The 13972-nt window shown below is 43.1% G+C and overlaps 1 protein-coding gene across 3 annotated transcripts in view; it reads left to right on the forward strand.

Moving 5' to 3' along the window:
* The first annotated feature begins 261 nt into the window (after positions 1-261).
* Positions 262-13972, forward strand: part of TMEM178A (transmembrane protein 178A) — a 56411-nt gene continuing 42700 nt past the window's right edge. The window contains exons 1-5 of one of the 3 annotated variants that reach the window (XM_064364022.1): positions 262-321; positions 1950-2034; positions 2946-3042; positions 3338-3888; positions 4267-4622. In XM_064364022.1, the coding sequence (XP_064220092.1) occupies positions 4400-4622 (223 nt within the window). In that variant the 5' untranslated portion in view covers positions 262-321; positions 1950-2034; positions 2946-3042; positions 3338-3888; positions 4267-4399. Of the gene's footprint in view, positions 322-1949; positions 2035-2945; positions 3043-3337; positions 3889-4222; positions 4623-11932; positions 12832-13972 lie in introns of those variants that run through there. The other 2 variants (XM_021670784.2, XM_012450645.3) reach the window with 2 other exon arrangements.

A 13972-nucleotide genomic window follows, 5' to 3' on the forward strand; every position in this document is an offset into this window, starting at 1 on the left:
TTTTGGTTCAAATGCATAGTCTGAATTGCAGAATCTAACTGTTGGAAGTGAGGAAGGATACTGCTTTTAGTCTTAGCAATGGTGCAATAGGGTGAACATCTTTTAGAATATGCTTTGTTAGGATGGTTAGCTTAGCATGGGTATGTAAATAAATTATTACCATAGCTCTGCGATAATTCGAGATCTCTCTCTCTCTCTCTCTGTGTGTGTGTGTGTGTGTGTGTGTGTATGTGTGTGCACTGATCTTTTCTCTTAGGAAATACTTATTTAAAGAACTTCCTGACTGTAGAGAGAAATATGGTGAATGTCATAGATATTATGGTAAGTGGGTTTAGAGAAGGCAAAAGTATTTTGTTTTGTAAATATTTAAACGTGGCCTGCACATCAGTTGTGATGTTTAAATGAGATGGGAATACCAGCAGCAACAAAGGACTTTGACATGGTAGAGTGGAGAGTTCTCCCTAACCTAGAAAGGAGAGTTGGAAGCTGAAAGATGACATAAAGTGACACTGAAGAATGTGCATTTGGCAACAATATCCGGGATAGCTGCAGGAAAGGTTGCTCCTGGAGTCATGGGGGCCAAGGAGGAAGCTGTAATAATAATACAGATGTCTTGGGTAGAGACACAGTAAGAACAAGTGGTAGAAATGTAGAGGAAAGGGTGGATATAAAAGAAATTTCAAAGGAAAAATCTCTGACTTTGTCAATGTGATAGATAACTCTAAAATACTGCATCTGAGTGAATTGATGACATAACACTAGCAAAAGAGTTGAGGAGGGCAGTGGAACCATATGGAAATATGAGACTTTAATTTTGAATATCTTGAGCCCAATAACACAGTAAAATACCCAGGTGGAAGTTCTCCGGCTCCATCTCTGTCATATGAGGATACTGTTTTTCTCTGAGGGATACACTTAGGGATATCAGATCTGGAGTTGGCAAAGAGAAATTTAAGACAGGTAAAGAACAAGCAAAGTTTGAAAACCTCGAGGTCACAGCATAGCCAAAGCTCAGATATGTGAGGTGTTCAGCTGGATATTTGATCTATCATCTTGACTCCATGCTGAGCTAAATGCCCTCCTACACTGATTATATTCACGTGTAGACTTTTCCTTCCACTCATCTACAACTGTCCAGCTTGTAGTCAGTCATTAGAACATGATAACTTTATGACTTAAAAATATACAAATTTTACAGTGGCCTAAAATATTGAAGCCTCCAAATGTATGAGGTAGACACCAGACCAAAGAGATATTCTCTGACTGCAATACAAATATCTCTGATATCCTCTTGGCAAAGTTTAACTCATCCTTTAAGAACTAACTCAAAAGTTACTATCTCTATGTAGCCCACCTGACCCAAGGCAGTTAGTCTCTTCACTGTCCATGCTTCTATGGCACTTTGTGCTTTTTTTTTTAACTACAGCATTTGCCTCTCATTCTGTCTACGCATCTGTTTCTTGCCATTGGGCTGGGAGCATCTTGAAGATGGGCACCACTTACTCGTCTTCATATTTTTCACTCTCCTAACAGAGTAGGGGACTAGTGGGTGATAGTTCACTGTTCGAAGTATCCAAAAGGAATTTTAAAAACATGGATGGAGCAATGAGCAGTTGCTGTAGCGAAGCCTGTGAACACATCAGATGCCACCCCTGCTGGCGCCATTAATGCTGCACCAGCAGAGGCAGCGCTCTCATTACATACTGCTGGCCCATATTTGTAATGTGTGACATTTTTTATGAAATACTGTCAAGGGCAATCCATCATATAGTAACCTTTGGATTATATGCTGAGACTGGTCTTAAGCATAGACATAAATGAACTTCAGGAATAATGCTATTTTCTAAAAAGAGTGTGATCAAAGATTTCTAGCTAGGAAAATGAGACAGAACAGTGTGTTCTTTTAAGTTAAACACAAGTGCCTTAAAAGGAGGTTTTCTTCTGTCTAGCTCCAGCTGAAGACAGGGTTATTGTGTGAAAATGATGAGGTGACTCTGGAATGCGTCTGAATATTTATTTCTTGTGGTACATGAGGTAAGGACTCGAAAAGGGGATGAGGATTTGCTAAGGGCTTGACAACCCATGGGGATTGCAAGGTTTGTGATAACTTTATCTCAAGATGCATTTTGAAAAATGAAAGAACACATGATGACTTGAGTGAATTTCAGATGTCAACTGTGGACCCACAGTTAAAGGTATCTCTGTGTATCCATTAAGATCTAGGATTTTATACATATTATAGAGTATAAATAAAAGAAAGCTTCTAAGTCTTATCATTTTTGTGTAAATCCAGATAAGACTCCTTTGATGAGATTAGTGTTTCCTGTGAAGGAAAAGCTTCTAGGTGAAACACTAAAGTTATAACTCTTTGTCTTCCTTAATTAGACTAGAGCTCACCATAGATCTTGCTGAAACTGTGAGAAAATCCAAGCAATAATTCACATTGTCAGGTCAGCAGAAATGGGAACAGGGGTCCGATATGACTGAAAGATTTGCTTAAGTGATCTACGTATGCACTGAACAGCTCAGAATAGGCATACCATCTTCACTGGAAATATACCCTCTGAAGATGCTAAACACAAACAGTAGTGAAAATAAATCCCAGCAAGAGTCTTATACCACCTTTACAGATGTGATTCTGGAGGAAGTATATAAAGCATATTGATACCAATTGATGTAGGGCACTAATTAATAAGTCCCATTAAATCATGGAGTAATGACATTTAGTATCTAATGAATGCCTCATAATTTCTTCATCATTAATATTTCATAGCATAAGAACACAAGAATTTTCATCCCTGGGCCAATGCAGCATGGTTTTCTGTCTCTGACATGACCACAAGGGCACTGAGTGGCACCGAGTGCATTGCACCTCTGTGGTATAGACTATACCGCACAAGTGATTAACTCTTAGCATCCTGAGTCCTGGCATTTCCTCATTTTAGAAAATGTCAATCTGCCTGCCATTCTTGGAAGTAACCTCTGTGACTGGAAGATGCAAGCAGCCTGGAAGAACTGCTCCAGGCTCAGGTGTTGACTTTGGTGTGTAGCCCTGCTTTGCTGTTGACCCCACCCCCCAGCCCAAGAGGGAAATCTGCATGGGAGAAAATCATTACTTTGATTTATTACTGGGGGCTTGCTGTCTGCAAAGGCAATAATCACCTCATGGAGCAGGTGCCACTGCCAGGGTTCATTGATCCCAGGCTCTTCTAGAAATTCCAGGAGGCCAGTCTGGAGGGAGAACGAGTCCATCTCATAGCAGGCTGAAATGAAGTGGGAGAAAAATCTCTGGTCATCGTTCTATCGCTCTACTGACACTCTGTGTCTTTTCTTTCAGAAGAGGGGCTTGAGCAAAGAGAATGCTTAGAGGCTAAGCGATGATGGGTAAGTGAGAGGGAAAGAGAGAGGACAGATAGAGCTGTCTGCCTAGGGGGCTCAGAGGCTGCATCCTGCAGGCGGCAGGACAAAGGGTCCTTCGGGCTCTAGATCAAGATTCCAAGGAGTTAAATGCTACCAAGCAGCCCGACCTGAATGGGATTCGCTCCTGGGTACAAAACGGGACACTGATCAGAATCAACTTGGACAAGTGACAAGAGTGAGTCTGATGTCGGTGGATGTCTTTTAAGGTCGTTGGAGGGAAGAGGACGGGAGGGGTGTGCTGAGGGGTAGGTGGAGAGAGGCACCGAGTCCAGAGCCGGGATATAAAGGCACCAGGAGCCGGGGAGCAGAGGAGCAAATGAGTGGGGGAAAGAGCGAGAGGAAGAGTTGGAGAAAAGTCTAGGGAAAGTAGGGACAGGGTTAAGGGGAGACAGGAGGATGAGGGCGGCGAGGAGAGATTAAAAGGGGAAGGGGAGTCGCTGGAGAGGAGGGCAGACTGTTGGATCGGAGGTAGGGAGACGGGCGAGGGGCGTGCTCGGGGTAGGGGGCGCCGGGGCGAGGAGAGGGAGCTGGGGAAGAGGAGTGGGGCTAGAAAGCGAGAGCGGCGCGGGGGAGGGCGCGGAGCCCTGGGGCCCGGCCGGGGGCGGGCGGGCGGTGGGAGGCGAGACCAGGCCGGGGGAGAGGGAGCGAGCCGGGCCGGGCGCGCGGGGCGGGGAGGCCGTGGGAGGGAGGTGGGGGGCAGGTGGGGGGAAGAGGGAGGGAGCGGGCGGAGAGCCGGGGCCAAGTGCATTGTGTCTGGCGGCGGCGCGCGAGCCCACCGGCGGCTGCGGCGGGGCGGGAAGCCATGGAGCCGCGGGCGCTTGTCACGGCGCTCAGCCTCGGCCTCAGCCTGTGCTCCCTGGGGCTGCTCGTCACGGCCATCTTCACCGACCACTGGTACGAGACCGACCCCCGGCGCCACAAGGAGAGCTGCGAGCGCAGCCGCGCGGGCGCCGACCCCCCGGACCAGAAGAACCGCCTGATGCCGCTGTCGCACCTGCCGCTGCGGGACTTGCCCCCGCTGGGGCGCCGGCTGCTCCCGGGCGGCCCGGGGCGCGCCGATCCCGAGTCCTGGCGCTCGCTGCTGGGGCTCGGCGGGCTGGACGCCGAGTGCGGCCGGCCGCTCTTCGCCACCTACTCGGGCCTCTGGAGGAAGTGCTACTTCCTGGGCATCGACCGGGACATCGACACCCTCATCCTGAAAGGTGAGCGGCGGGCGCGCCCCGCGTCCCCGGCGCCCGCGCGTGGAGCGCAGCCCGTGGCTTCCCAGGGGCGCGCCGGTCCCCGCGGTCCCCTCCCCGCCGCGGCCCTGCGTCCCCGCGCCCCCGCGCCCCCGCGCATTCTTGCATCTTTGCCGCCGCCTCCGGTCTTTATCCCTTCCCTTTCTTTCCCCGCTGCCTCCCTTCTTCTCACTCTCCTTGACTCTCTTCCTTCGTCCTCATCCTGCGCGTCCTTTCCAGTCCGTGCCGCTCCCGCAGCCTCTGTCTCCTCCTTTCCTGCCTTCGCCTCCCTTTCCCCGGTTCTTTCGCTCTCCCCCGTCCTTCTCCGCCTTTGTACACCTGCCTGACATTTGTGTCTTTTCTTGACGCTGCTCCCCGTAAGAGGGACTAACCATCAAAGACTCGACTTTTCCCAGCTGGGATCCTTCCCTCAAGTTGTGATTCCCTTTTGGAAATACCGTTTGGAAGAAAAGTGGTGCCAACCTCCGAAGAGGGGGAAGGGGCTTTCCCTGTATTGTGCGGATGCTGGCTGGTGTCCGATGGAACTGATGTGGTCATCCCAGCCTGGCGGGCTGATGGGCAGCTAACGAGGCCCTGGAACCTTCCTCCACACCCCTGAAGTGCAGGGTGTGTGTGGATTAGACTTCAGAGACCAATCATTGGCTGGTGGAGGCTGCCCGAGGCAGATAGGACACCTGCTTTCCAACCTTCCTGGGGACCCCATACCCCTACGTTCCGCGCTGTCCAGGCATATGGTGGCAGTTGAGGAGAGAAAATGTCTTAACCCTTGAAACTAGCTTTCCAGACCTGGGCACTCACTCTCTGCTTATCACTCTGTCTTCTGTGTGTGGTACCTCGTCGGGTTGTTTCTGTTGTTTGTTTTGTTTGGCACTGAGTTGTAGAGCATCAGTTTTTGCTTCTGAGATCTGCGCAACACCTGGCTGCTGCAAATGGAATCAGATAGTTTGAATTTTTATTTTTTTTTGGTAATCCCATTCATGTAAAAATATTCAGTGTGACAATTTGTGAAGCTTCCTTTAACTTCAGAGCTTGACTCAGTATATATTTTTTTTCTTTGAGATGAAAAAAAAAATCAACATCTCTTCTCTTGGACTCATGATGTCAAAAAAAAAAAAAAGTCCCAAATCAGTACATTTTAATGTTTAGTAGCCATTCAGGAAAACAAACGGACGATTTGTGTTGAGTTACAGCCTGCAATGGAATGACATAGAAAAGAGGGGGTTAATAATGTGTTGGCCTTCAGAGTCTTGTCAGTTGGCGGATTCTTCATTTCTCAAACGTGTCAACTTCCTCCTTCCCATGGCTAGCTCAGCTGGGGGCTGCCATCCGAAATCTGTCTGCCTGTGGAAGGACTCCAGTACTTTTGGGGGAATCGGATACAGTAAAATCTTCCTTTGGGAAGTGCACCATTTTCTTTTCTCTCCTAACTTGCATCCAAATCTGATTTCTCCTCATGAAGATGCTGCATAATTAATTCTGATGGTAGCACAGTACATGAACAAACTGTAAAAGCTGAATTTGGAGGCTCAGTTATGGAGGGCTCATTTAGGCAAGGCAATTTTGAAAGCTAAGCAGTGTAGTCTGTCTTTGGAAATGACAAAACTGCATTTGCTTACACTCTTTCTGTGCTTAGAGTATTTGATTGCGTGTAAATTGGATATAGAGCAATGCCTGAAACAGCAGAGCAGAGTCCAAGCTGCAGTAGAAGAGGGACCCCCACAGGATATTGCACAACGCCTCTAGAAATGCCCTGGCTAGCTGAAGTGCCAGTTCCTAGGCAGCCCAGGGTCAAATAATCATAGGGGTGGAAAGACTTTGGAGGCCATTGAAGTTGAACCTCTACTGGTTTTTCCAACTCCCTTCTACAATCTTTCTGACAATCTAGCCCAGTACATCTGTAAGACAGAACTCATATGCTCATTAAAAAAAACTAGACTTTTCCAGTCACGAATGCCTATTTTTAGATGAAAACAATCTCAGATTTATAATATTGATGGTGTTTAGCTAGTCTTTTGTGTAGAACACTGAAGAGTTCTCGGTTGTGAGCAGAAGATATGGGTACCATTGCTGGCCCTATTGTTAAATTGCAATGTGTTCTCCAAGTATCCAGGCCTCCTTTGCCTTGTCTGAAGTATTAGGAGGGATGACTATTCTTTAGAGAATTTTCTAGTTCGCATATCTGTCATTTTTGTAATTAATAACAATGCAAATTTAGCTTCTTGCAAAGTTAATGAGCTGACGCTATTAAGAAATGCGGAGTTTGGAGGAAAGAACAGGCATTGGGACATTATAGGATCTTAATTTGTTGTTTGGGAGATGTCCAGAAATGCCTTGCAACATTGCTACTAACCAACCTTGGGCTGGTTACATAACGCTTCTAGATCTCAGTTTCATCATCTGTGAAATGTATGGGTGACATGAACAGCTTTAAAATTCTGAGTCTATGAATAATTTGAGAAAAGAAAATGTCACCAACATTTTCCTGTCTCAAAGATGATTTTGGCACCCATATTAGGCAAACATTATCACCTTTGTTTTGGCATCTGTCATTCGTGGCTGTGGTATGAATTTCTTAAATGAGCCATTTATAAAACTAGAAATTAACACTATATCTAATTAAAAATTGTGAGTAACCAGAGTCCCAAGTTCTATTCTTTCTTCTGTGAATTACCTTATCAGTCTTAGCATCGTTTAGAAATTTTAATTCTAGGAAGTGAAGAAAAGTTTATTCTGATGGAAGAGTGGAGAGGGGTGGAAAAAGGGCTCAAGAACTGCCTGGCATGCTTAGTGAGCTTCTGAGAGGGAAAGGTGCCAGTCTTTTCTCCTGTGGACCTAGAGGGCAAAGCTAGGAGTTAAATGAGAAGTGCAGGGAAGAAAATGTAGAGTTGATAATATGGAAAACATTCTCACAGCAGGAATTATTTGCATTTCCTATTATTGGAGGCAAGACAAGAGAGATGTATTTCTGAGAGATGTACAGGAGATAGAAGCATGCAATGTGCGCAATAAGATTAATTTAGAAATATGCACAGACTCTATAGTATTAGTCTATTTAAGAGAAATCACAGCAGCTAGAAAAGCATTCATCTCAATGGGACAAATATTTAGGAGAATCATCAAGTTCTTGTTTTCATATACTCATTACGGTTCTAGTTCACTTCTATATAGCCCAGACTCTGGAATGGTCTAGGCTTGACCTTCAACCAGAACCTTCAGTTAAGAATGGAGGTAGTGTTATTGATAAGCTCATGAAGAATCAAGACTAGAACCCTATGCTATTCTACCAGATTGAGAAATGAAACAAAATACTTGCCAGCATAGTTTGAACATAGTTGCTTTTCTAGCAGCAAGTTCTCTTATCAGCACTGTATTGACCAATTCACACTTCACTATCTTGTTCACTGGGATAACATGAGAACTTATCACATGCTTTAGATATATTATATTCATATTGTATTTCCATATTTACTGTCCGATTCAGTAAATGCCCATTAGAAGCCCATTATGTGCAAGGTAATGCAAGAAGGTTTTAGCTAAACACGTGGGGGTTCTTTTGTGTTTGAGCTGGTCAGTTGACTCTAAATTAGTCTTCCATATATGCCCTTCTTGCAGCACTGGCTAACTTTCGATGCCAAGGAAGCTTTACTGGTCCAAATAAGGACTGACTCAGAAAAGCATGCAAATGAAATCAGCTTTCATCCAGCAACTTGAGTGCTGAAATAGTTGAACAAAATGGACTTAAAGCTTAGGGCTTCAGGTATGTCTGTGCCACTGGGAATGTGGGGGGTTAGAAAGAAGTCTTTAGGTGTAAAAATCTTTAAAGCAAGTGTGTGTGTCATGGATTATATAAGGATGCCAGGAAATGACAAGGGACCAAAAGATAAGTTCTTCCTTCATTCATCCATTTATTCACTCAACAAATAGATATTGGAATGTTGGTTATTGTACCAGGTGTAGAAGATACAGGAGTGAATGAAATGGATAAAAATCACTACCTTCAACGAGTTTATTTCAAGTAGTGGAGTTTGTATTTTCTAGTGGATTATGTTATAACTACTCTTAGTAGGTCATAGGAAGGTTACCTGACCAGGGTGGGAGAATACTTTGGGATGGCTGATAGCACTGGTGGGCAAATGGCAGAAAATACAATGCAGAGTGATCGAGTGCAGCATCCTTTGAGAGACTCCTAGCTGTTTTCTCTCAAGTGCAGTATGTGTGTTTCAACTACTGGATGAACAGGAAGACAGGACAGATGGAAGGCGACTCAGTTGGAAACATTATGTAATGCTTCTTTCAGTTCTTGAAAACACTGACTTTAATAAACATTGATGTGACTTGCAAATACATTATGTAGAACTTTGGAGAAATCAATTTTGAATAGAAATCAGAGTCATAGAAATGATATTAGAAGTTCAACTGTTCACACTAACCTTAAACTTTAACTTTTTAAGGAAACATTTTCATTAAAACCAATTAACATTACTTTTCAAATATATATACTTTATGCATGTAAATGAAATTCTAATATTACATATTATCTGCAATACAAATAGATAATTAATGTTTTTTCATAAAATTAAAAATGATAGGATTTTACAAATTTGAAGATTATAAGTCTGTATGCACAATGTTGACCTTTATAAATCATTTGGGTTTGAATTCTTGAAACTTGAAATAGAACATGTTTTTGTGGTTGCAGAAGCATTTTTCCTCTAATGAGATAAACAGATATCAAAGACAGTGGGATGTAAATACTTTGTCATTTTGTTCTCTGTAAGAAAAGGAAAGTAAGAGATTTGGTAGGAATTCATTGGGTCTGCTTTCCACTCTGCTAATGATTTATCTGCTTCTCCTGTTGCTTATTTCCCACGAAATTAATAGTCTGTACAGGACCCACCAAGTTCTACCTGACACAGAAATAGATTGATGATTTTCTTCTGCTCGTCTGTGGACCAAAGTATAATTTGTGTTAGAATTATCTTCCAAGATCAGATATACCTAGGGAAGCTGAGAAGCCAGCACTGTTTCTTCTCCTTGACCCAGTGGTTCACAGATTGTTCATGGACCTTCTCTTGAGCTAAAAGATGCTGCTGGCAAAAGGGATTACTTAGTTTTGGGGGTTCTGGGGATATGATTAAGACTTTGTTTTTCTTTCCCTCTTCTCAAGGCAAGTGGTCTCTGAAATTCTTTTGACCATCACTCTATGTGATTTATGTTTATTCATTTTTAAATTATGTGCGTGGACTGTACTGACACATACATCATAAAACGAGCAAAAGAAAATTTTGAAGGGATGTGGTAATAAATAGATATAAATGGAAGTTCAACTATTTTCATGCCACCATCCAAAGAATTGCATGTGCACCTCTGCCATGTACACACCCCACTCTCGAGACTGTTTCTGTCACTGCTCAGAGCCAAGTCTCTCGTCTGAGCAGAGGAGGAGGGATTTTTCCAATCACAGCTGAAATTCATGATGGGTATCCCAGTGCACTGTTATATCACACACATTTATCTTGCACAGGGGAGAGAAGAAGATGCATTTTATTTCTGTATCAATTCTAACATTAGGCACAGTATTAAATGAGCCCTTTTTGATTAAACAACTGCTAGCTCATACTACACAACTCTTAATGTCTAGATTTGTAGTTTTAGCTTGTTCTACAGTGTGCTGAGGCTGAACATACCCAAGTGTGATATTCAATGTTTCAATACATTCTATTGCTAACAATCATGAAGGTTACCTTGAATAGAAATTAAATTCTTGCTACTTTGCAATCAAAAGAAGATACTTGCTTCCATTCTTACCATCTGCACACAGGAATTGTCTTTTAAGAGTAATTTGTAAACACAAAAGTGAACGGTGCTTTAAGTGGTTTGTGATCAAAATTGCTAGAATCAACGACATTTTCATTCACTATGTTTCGTGGATAATGTTTAGCAATGGCCTTGAGGGGAAAAAAGGAAGAGTTTGCTATGTCATAGAAAGTTCACATCCAATTATACCAGAGTTGCTGTGGTTTTTCTCTTTAGCTACTGATTTTTCTTCTTCAGATAGCTAAAGGAGCCCTCAAACCCCATCAGGCAGACTGCTCATAATTATAATTGCAAGTGTTCTTTTCTGATTTTTTATTTTTTCAAACAGGGTCTTGTTCTGTCTGTCACCCAGGCTAGAGCTCAGTGGCACGATCATAGCTCACTGCAGCTTTGAACTGGGCTCAAGTAGTTCACCTCAGCCTCCTGAGTAGCTGGGCAGGTGTGTGCCAGCCACATCTGGTGTGCTGAGGCTGTGTGTGGCTCAAGTGTGTGCCAGCATGCATAACTGATTTTTTAAAAACAATTTTGTAGAGATGGGGTCTTGCTATGTTTCCCAGGCGGATCTCAAACTCCTGGCCTCAAGAGATCCTCTTGCCTTAGCCTCCCAAAATATTGGGGTTACGGGTGTGAGCCACCGGGTTTCCCTCATCCAGTGAGTGTCCTCGATTGCTATAAAAGATCAGCTTTTGTTGGAGGAGCATCTGGACATTCCATTCCACTGAGGAAATGTCACTGCTAAGTGTGAAATGCTAGAGAGTGGGAACATTGAAGGAATTTAGGAGTGTCACAGGGTTTTCCCAACAGTTACCAAGAATGAACTCTGCTTTCATCTCTGTGTACACCTGTAGTGCTGTGTACTCCAGATAATCAGATTATAATCACAGATCATATAACCACAGTTTATCAGATTAGAATCACTGATTATTCACACCAAGCAAACCATGACCTCAGATTGGCCATCTCTTCATGCCCAGGGCCTACCTTTCTTATGTGTACCTTATCATTCAGGGAAATTCCACTGTCCTTTGATTCTCAAGTGTGTCCATATCTGTGGTCCATTTTCTTATATTATTTTCTGGTTAAAAGAATAAAAATCTTGGGAGGCTGAGGCGGGTGGATCACGAGGTCAAGAGATCGAGACCATCCTGGTCAACATGGTGAAACCCCGTCTCTACTAAAAATACAAAAAATTAGCCGGGCATGGTGGCACGTGCCTGTAATCCCAGCTACTGAGGAGGCTGAGGCAGGAGAATTGCCTGAACCCAGGAGGCGGAGGTTGCGGTGAGCCAATATCGCGCCATTGCACTCCAGCCTGGGTAACAAGAGTGAAACTCCATCTCAAAAAAAATAATAATAAAATAATAAAAATCAGATTTGGTCTGGTCAGCCTCTTCATATCCCATTCCCTCCCAATAGCAAGGTGGGATGGAAGAACAAAACCTGTAACCAGCGAAAATGGAGAATTGGCAAATAATACAAATAGCCAACGTGTCTCCTTTGGTGTGAAACAGCTTAGTATTTGGGGTCAATTCAGATAAGATCATATCTTTAGGTTTAAACAATTTTGTTTTTTCTACAGTTACTATTTTTCTTTAAAAAACCCACCACACCATTGATAGGGTCTAAAGCTTTGCAAAGCTACTTGTAAAGCTTTTTATCATAATGAAGGAATTTGTAAATAGAAAGTGGAATTTATCTTCTGAAACCGGCAAAATTTATGACATTTTTTACTCTCTCATAGTGTTTCCCTGTGGTTAAAAGTGATTGCAGTGATTAATCTGTTTTATTGCAAGTTTTATCCATAACTAAAAGGATGCAACTGAACTTCTTGGAGCATGAGTGAGTCCGCCTCAGCCGTCATCATGAGGCTGGCAGCCTTTGTTTGCTGCAGAGTAACGGAAAACTACATGCTGCACTCCATCTTTTTTGTAACTCCGCCAGATAGCTGATTGCAGACCAAACAGTAACGTCATGGGGACACCCGTCAGGGAATGCATTAGCAAGTGAACAAAGGGGGACAATACAAACCATATGTTAGTTTCCGTTATCTTTAATTACTGAGGACACACTGAATTATTTTCTACAACTTGCTGGATGTCCTCCAGTGTTCAGACTTTTTAATATTTTGTTCACAGGTAAAAATCAATCAACTCATTTTTCCCCTAAGAACCTAAAGGATGTAATATGTTCCCTTTTGGTTTCACCAAGTTATTTGACATTCTGTAGATAGGGAAGAGACTCCAGAAATGTAAGTAGAAAATTCTGAGTGTACAGATAATTCCAGAAAGCTTAATTGTTTCTTTACAACAGGACATTCAACTGCACATCCACACCGATGCTTCCATCTGCCTTATGAGTAAGTACTAACTTGCACTCTTAAACGTCTGTAACAGCAGCACTAGCAGGGTAGGGGCAGTGGTGGATGGGAGGCTGTATTGGGCTTGGATCTCTTTTGTCTACATGTCAAGGAATTTTTTTGGTGTGGGGGATATAAACACTTGTTTCACTCAACAATCAGTCAACAAATGTTAAAAAAGAAATGTTTTTTAAAAAATAGGCTGCTTATTGGCCAACGTGGCGAAACCCCATCTCTACTAAAAATACAAAAATTAGTTGGGCGACATGGTGAGCACCTGTAACCCCAGCTACTTCTGAGGCTGGAGAATCGCTTGAACCCGGGAGGCAGAGGTTGCAGTGAGCCAAGATCGTGCCATTGCACTCCAGCCTGGGCGGCAAGAGCAAAACTCCATCTAAAAAAAAAAAAAAAAAAAAAAAAAAAAAATAGGCTGTTGAGTGAAAAACATGGGGGTTAAGTCTTCCAGGTCCCATGGAAATGTGCTTTCCCTAACTACACCCAGAGCAGTGAGGAAGTGGGTCTAAGTAGTGGGTGCAAGCTGCTGGTTAACTTGAATTTCAGCGCCTTTTTTTAAGTTCTCACAATTCTGAGAACTGCTTACAGTAGTATTTACGATTAGAATTTTAAGTACGTGCATCCAGTTAAATATTACTCAATGAAGCTATCCTGGAAAAACAACATCTATCACGTGTCATATGATTTAAAAATTATGAAACAGACAATCATAGCCATAATTTGACATACCTAGATAAACTGTATGATGAGGGGAACAAAACTTACAATGGCCAGTTGGAGCAACTGAACCGATACCAGTTGGAGCTCAGTATCTGTTTTATGCCACTGATACTGAAGAATCATTTATTCCAGGTGATCTAATCCTTAGCATCTAGCACATTGTAGGAAAACTTTGCTTGGTGTTCAGACAATGGAAGTTTGGTTGAAGGAAGCTACACAGAGATAGGCTGAATGAGAGTGGCAGGAAAAGCAATAGTGACTGCCAACATGAACGACTCTCAAAAATATTGTCTTTTTCTAAGATACTTGCACATGCATGTTTATAGCAGCACAATTCACAACCCAACAAATGCCTATCAGTCAAAGAGTGCATAAAGAAACTGTGAGATATATTGGCCAGGCATGG

This window comes from Aotus nancymaae, unplaced genomic scaffold, assembly GCF_030222135.1.
Source record: "Aotus nancymaae isolate 86718 unplaced genomic scaffold, 86718_ANA_hifiasm-v0.15.2.pri h1tg000057l, whole genome shotgun sequence".
NCBI lineage: Eukaryota > Metazoa > Chordata > Mammalia > Primates > Aotidae > Aotus > Aotus nancymaae.